At 39.9% G+C, this 6764-nt stretch overlaps 1 protein-coding gene across 1 annotated transcript; it reads left to right on the top strand.

The window, feature by feature from the left end:
* The first annotated feature begins 535 nt into the window (after positions 1–535).
* On the top strand, positions 536–6528 carry LOC148010074 (Zim17-type zinc finger protein). The gene is made up of 4 exons (XM_087672918.1): positions 536–808; positions 1182–1300; positions 1408–1665; positions 6264–6528. Exons 1-4 carry the CDS (start codon positions 619–621, stop codon positions 6414–6416), a joined length of 720 nt encoding a protein of 239 aa, XP_087529044.1. The 5' UTR covers positions 536–618; the 3' UTR covers positions 6417–6528.
* The last annotated feature ends 236 nt before the right edge of the window (positions 6529–6764 follow it).

The raw sequence follows: 6764 nt of genomic DNA, 5'->3' as shown, positions 1-6764 counted from the left end.
CCAACCTTCCACCTCCTTTGTGTGAATAATAAACCCAGAGGCACAATATCCTACAAGAAGGTAAAGAGAGGTTTTTTTTAGTGCCAAGGCTCTTCCGAGGGGGAGGGGTCGGTAGAAAGAGGGTAGGTCCCGGCGGAAAGAGAAGGGAAGCTTCAATCATTTGGGAGATGTCACATCCAAAGCCCCTTTCATGTATACCTGCTGCTGCTCGTCTGAACCCAACCATATTAGGTGCACAGAAAATTGTGAGCATCCTTCGTAGTTTGGGCTGATAAATGAAGGTTCGATGGGGTTGGGTAGGGCCTATCGAACCAAAGCTTGAAATAATATATAGAAAGGATGTAGAGATAGTAAAGAAGTATAGATATAGATTTCAAACATCGTCCAAAATATCTATAGCCCGAATCAAATCAACTTGGGTGACTACTAAGGCGGGGCAACCGATAGCCTATCGAAATATTCTAGAATCTTCGAGTAAGATGTTGCCACGTGTGATCTTGGAGTAATGCTAACTTTGGGGGCACGGATTGCCGCTTCAAACAGAGAAGGTCGTGTTGTTGACGCTTTTTTGGCTTCCTTTCTGCCTTTAATTAACGAGGTACACAGAGAGGGAGATCGATGGAGCCAGTAGTAGCGATGGGTTGTAACCCTGTGCCCGCCATGGCCCTCTCCAGCTTTGACAAGGTCGTCTCGTCACCGCCGTCTTCGTCTGCCTCCTTCCTTGCCATGGATGCTCCCAAGTTCAAATTGTTCCCTCTCTGCGCTGCCGGCAAATCCCGAGATTTCATGCCCTTATTTGAGTCATCTGGTTCGTGCCTCGACAATTTCTTCTCGACGATGCTGCAATTTAGCAGATAGGCATATGATGATTTCTCTTATATAGTTAATTTCCTGCACCTGCAACTGAGCACATAAGCACATGATATTTTCTCTGATGTATGCTGCAATTGAGCAGATAAGCATGATAATTTCTTTCATATTGTCCATTTCCTGGACCTGCTTCTTATTCGCCATTGATGCGTTTTGAAATCGACCAAATAGGTCTTTGACATAGTTAAATTCCCGACCTGCCTCTTAATTGCTGTTGATGATTTGCGAAATCTCTACTCTGCACAAGTCCACCTTGCTTTTAGTGACTGCTCAACAATACTTTTCGCTAATACAGAGTGCTCACTTTCCAGGCCATCCCTGGGGTTTAGATGCCGAGCATGAGCAGGAGACCAAAGCTTTGGTGCCCATCCATAAAGACAATGGCAATTCTAGTGTTGTCTCAAGTACTTCTTTTGAAACATTGTCTGAGGTAACACCCATTTCCCCTGGATTTCAAATGATTGCTGGTTGGCTAGATTGGATCACCTTTTTTCTACAAACTTTACTAAACTGCTTGAACTGTGAACACCTATGCAGGATATGGCCATGGGCTTAGTTCTTCGAGCAGCCTCAGGAACTGGATGGACCACAGGCTCTGGTTTAGAAGGGCCATCCAATGCTTTTGAGTTGAACATGCAGCAGTTTTCTAATGAATCCATTGGGGAGCGCTGGCCTTCCTTGAGCAAATCACCAAGACGACGTATGCGTGTAGTATTTACATGCAATGTATGTGGAGTTCGTACAACTCGTGCAATTAATCCTCATGCTTTTACAGAGGGGACAGTTTTTGTGCAGGTGAATTTTTTTTTGACTATGTTTTCTCGTCGCTTTTCTCTCTGCATGGCCATATAGTGACATTGGACTGAAAGAAATATATTGCATATCCTAGTACAAATAGAAAGAATCATGCATGGATATTTTATTGCTTTAAGGCTGACTTTTGAAGACTCATCTCTGGGCTATCTTTTGTCTCGTGCACATTTTTCAAAATCTGCACAAAGTTTTGACAGGCAGTTCAGCAGCTGTCTGTAGTTGTTACGTCACGCTACTGCACATGAAATAGGTAATTAATTTTTGACACTCAATCATAATTGAACCGTTGCCATTGACGGACTTATCTATGTCTTGCACAACTTATGCAATCTCTCACGTGCCCAAAGAGCTAGGAGTTAATTACACATTAAAATCTTGAACCTGGAAAAACTTATTCTGGTGATGGTAATACAAGGCTGGATATTCAGTTTGGTATCTCTCACTCAGTACAAATTATGCACAACCTTGGTACAAAACATTGGCAAGCACCCAAATGTATCTTTAGATATCTCAAAGACACTTACAACATTGGGACTCTTCTAGGCTTGAGGGCCTTAGTGATAGCGTTTGCACAACCCAATTGTACATACCCAACTCACAAAAAAAAAAAAAGAGACTCTTATATGCTTGAGGAGTCTCATGATCAAGATTGTTGATGCCAAGGATTTTATATGAATGGTTGGTGCTACGGCCTTTGCCCAAAGAGCTTGAGGCATCTTATGATGCTCCAACATGGTTCTGACCATCTCCACCATTGTCGCGTTTTTGTGCTCCAATGCTTCATTTTCAAATGGAGTATTGATGTTGACAAATTTTTGATATATTCCTCAATTTGTACTGAATTGAGCTATTTCCTTTGAGATTTTGTCATGCTCCTTCGCCTCACCCTTCTCTGTGTTTGAAATTTGGCCTGTCAAAGCCTCCGAATCTCCCCCTCTTGTGAAGAGTGTAGCTTGAAATGTCTCTCTTAATTTGGCCCACTGAAACTGTCATGCGGATATGAAATTTTATTGTTTTACTCAGCATTTGATTAAAAACTTGATTTAAAGCTAATCAACTGCGGTAATGTGCTTGCACATGTAAGGTGCAAGTTAACTATTTCATAGTGTGGGACCAAAGACCCCAAGATATTAGTTAGTGCCAAAGATAAAAGTTGTAATAAGTTATGCTTGACAAATACTAGGTAGTACATAGTGTTAGATTTGGACCTAGACTATTTATTGGCCATTAATATCAATGGTGACATTAGAGACTAGGCACTAATTAATGATTAATACCAATCTAAAGGTCAATAACTGCTTAGGGATACTTTGAAGACAATTAGACTTAGCCAATTTAATTATTGGTTGGTGAAATTAATTTTTTGAGCTCTTAAATTAAAATTTAAAATTAGAAGGTTGCCACTTGGCAAAACTTGCCCAAGCAAGTAGGAAAAACGTTTTTAGGGGTTAGTGGAAGTCTATTCCAACTATTGTGAGAGAGAAAGAGGATGCTAGAGAGCAAGGAGAGGTTGCTACCATGATTTATAGTTACCACGGATCAATTTTACATGTGATGGCAATTTGGAGCCCTTTAGGAGCATGTGACAATAGCCTAAGGTTCTTCTGGTGTAGATGACTGCATGGGTAGAGGGCAATAGTCTTTTTGGTGGTCCTAAGCCATAGGTGACAGCTTCCATGTCTGTTTGAGCAGCGTAGGAGTAGCTTTTTAGTTTTTTTGCGATAAAACTTGAAATTTCTCTCTCTACAGCATTCTCTCTTATTCCCAAAGCTATCTCTCAAGTTATCTCAGCATTTAACAATAGTTTGAGCTATCAAAGGAAGAGATTTCAGCCAATTTGTGTTGTAAAACCTAATTTACAGTAAAAATTAGGAGAGAGCCATCTCAGAATGCATGCTCAAGATTGAAGGTCCAGGACTTGAATTTCAGCAGCTGAAATTGAGGAATTTCAGCAGCTGAAATTGAGGAATTTTAGGGAGATTCAAGAGATTAGTCGGCCAATATCGGATTTGAGGTGAATTTGTCTTTTAAGGAGTAGGGTGAAAGCCAATCCCTAAGCAAACCAAAGGACAAATTGGTTTGGAAGCTTGCGGGTCAGTTTTGACAGCAAGAGACACTTGGATTAGCGGAGGAGATCAAAGGATCTTAATTGTACTCCTTCCATTTTTGCAATATAGAATTAAAAAATACTACTAGGAGGGCCAGTTTTGGGGCCAACAGGGGTGTCCAATGTCCAAGATTAAAGTTGTAAAGTGTGCATTTTCAGTTTACGTGAATTTATGCTTGCTGTAATTAGCACTTAATCATGTTATTTACCACCCTATCTGAGGAGGAATGTTGGTTTTAAAAATGAATTTGTTTTTCCAAAAGCAATGAGTGAAGCAATTTACAATATATTGAACACAACTCTAGAAAATTATGTGATTAATGTAGAATTTGTAGATATGGCCAATTTCGTATTGCTTCTATCTTAGTAGAATCTCTACAAACACCTTGCTTTAAAAATAATGCTCTCTAGCAAGTGAATTTTTCTATGGAATATTCACTATTCTTTCCATTGATGACGAGCGTATGTGTATTCAAGGGAAATGGAGAGATGGAAATGGAATGGATTGATTGGTGCCATGAAACCTCATTGACTCAGAGAATAAAAGTGAGACAAAAAATGATAACTTTAAAAGAGAAGAGAACCATTGAAAACAGTTGATAGAAAACATTAAAAATGCAAAATAAACACATTAAATGTTAAGTCTTAAGTTTACCAGATTTTAAAAACGGTTTTGGGCATGTGGGGAAATGGGTGAACTTGAAACATTTCCTTCAGCCAAAACACCACGTGGCAGCAATTTCTTTCAAGAGGAATGTATCGGTTGGGAAAACGCATTCCAAGCTTGTCTTCTTATGTTTTGGCGATTCGGGCCTTTCGCAAAGGCGTTTCGGGACATTTCCCACTTCTGTGGATCTTCGCATATGGCCCAGTATGTCATCGATCCTTCAAACATGCAAAATCAATTCTTGCTTGTGTTCTTGTTAAATGCATGGCAATTGATACACATGTGCAAAGGCCCGTCCTTCTTTTAAAAATGACAAAGTATTGGCGGGCGAAAGGGGGACGAATTGGACTGAATCGACTGCTTTTCCAGCAACTCATTAACCCATTTTTATCTCTTCTTGTTGGGCTGCACTAACTCTATAAGGTGGTTTATTTGGTGGTGTACTATGAAGCAAAGATATAGAGCATGAAGATCAAGTCCCTCAAGGTGGTAGTTCCTCATGCAAAGACTTGAACAGCCAATCCTTAAACTTAGTAGTAAGGAAATCTGTCTGTTATTTATTCAGCACATTCTAAGTAGAAACAAGGAGGATAGATTTCAGCTCTTTGTTCAGCACACCCACACTTGATAAAGGAATCGGTCTGCTTTTCAGCTTTCTCACACACTCATTATAACATCTTTTGCAAAAACCAAGTCCACAAAAAGATGATGTCTCATTATTGATGCAATAGCTAAAGTAGAAACAAGAAGGATAGATTCACCCTTATGCTCTACATCCAATATATGGGTCCTCTCTCTATGTGTCAAAGCAATTTTCCAGTTGTAGGCACCCACCATTGCATGAACTTTGTGATACCATGTCGTACCCAACAAGGCAGCACAACTCTCAAGCAGTTGTGTCTATATAACTCTGAATATGATGCTATAGCTTTCCAATGATATGGGTGTAATAGGCTCTGTGTGACCTGAACAGGTAAACCAGCCCTTGCTATAGGCCCCAGCTCTACACGTACACCCAATCTAGATGTTAAACGAAGAGATAATTTCCATGAGCTCATGGAGCTAGAGTGCTCTTGGCACAAGGACACCAACTGGCCCCAACACTTGATGCCTCTTTTGGTATTTTAAAAATTTGATGAGGAGTTGGACGTCATGGAGTGCAATGAACCAATTGTTACTGGCCTTGGTTCCAAGCTAGAAATTTGTGGCTGATTTTGACCAATTCAATCCCGACCACTCAAAAATGACCCAAGAAGTGGGTTTGTTTGCAAATCCTAACTACACAGCTGTAAACTAGGAGCAGATTGGATCCGGAATCCCTTATCCAAGGGACATTCTCCAATATCTGTCAATTGTTGTCTTCATGACTCAACCTTGCATGATTGCATTCGTCCCAGAATCCAAGGCATTTCGCACAAGAAAATTATCTAGAATCCTCTTTCTCCATGTCAAAAGTGTTGGATTGCTGGGATTTTCTGTTGGTGGGGCTACACCCCAACATCCACTAAGCATACCTTTCTTTTGTTGGTGAGCTACATCAAGTTGAAGTATTGCTTGCTCTGAGGAGCTTTATTTTTTTACTTTTTGGGCACACTGCACCTACTAGGTTTGTGTGTTCTATGGTTTGGGACATCATTCAGCAGTGGTTTTAAGGCTTGTTGTTGGTTGTCTCATGTCAATATTGATTTGATTTGCATTGGTTTAATCACAATTTCTGCATACCAACAATATGATCCAATGATGCATATCGAAGTTATATTTAGCTCTTAAAACTTCCTGATAATGTTTAGGCTATGTTCTTTTCAGTGTGGAGGCTGTAACATATTTCACAAGCTGGTGGATAATTTGAAACTCTTCCATGAGTTAAAAGGAAGCATCTTCCCAAGCTATGGAATAAGATATGGAGAGGCCAACTATTCTGAACATCAGTCATATGACATCTTAGGTCTTGATGATTAGTACTCATATTGTGTTTTCCCTTTCTGTATACCTTATGTAAATTGAGTGGCAATGTTGTATATAACATCTAAACTTTCATTGAAAGTAACAACCATAGCGAAATGATTCTCTCTCTGATTCTCGCACTCCAGAAAACTCTGGCACAGTTCTGGGTCCGTTACCCATGGGCACTAATAGTAGTTCATGTGAATCTTTTTATTAGTACCATTGTTGGTGGGTTGGGCAGGTACATACATAGTTCTTTAAGCTGATTGATTTTCAGCACAAAGTCAAATGCAGATTTAGTTTACACATGTTCATTGTACTTGGAAGATGGCTATTTCAAGGCAGAATTAAGGTTACTAGGGA

The sequence above is a fragment of the Lygodium microphyllum genome, chromosome 30, assembly GCF_053477565.2.
Source record: "Lygodium microphyllum isolate KBCC chromosome 30, Lygodium_microphyllum_v1.1.10, whole genome shotgun sequence".
Taxonomy (NCBI): domain Eukaryota; kingdom Viridiplantae; phylum Streptophyta; class Polypodiopsida; order Schizaeales; family Lygodiaceae; genus Lygodium; species Lygodium microphyllum.
Note: the sequence above shows the minus strand (reverse complement) of the source record. Positions and strands in the feature narration are given on the sequence as shown.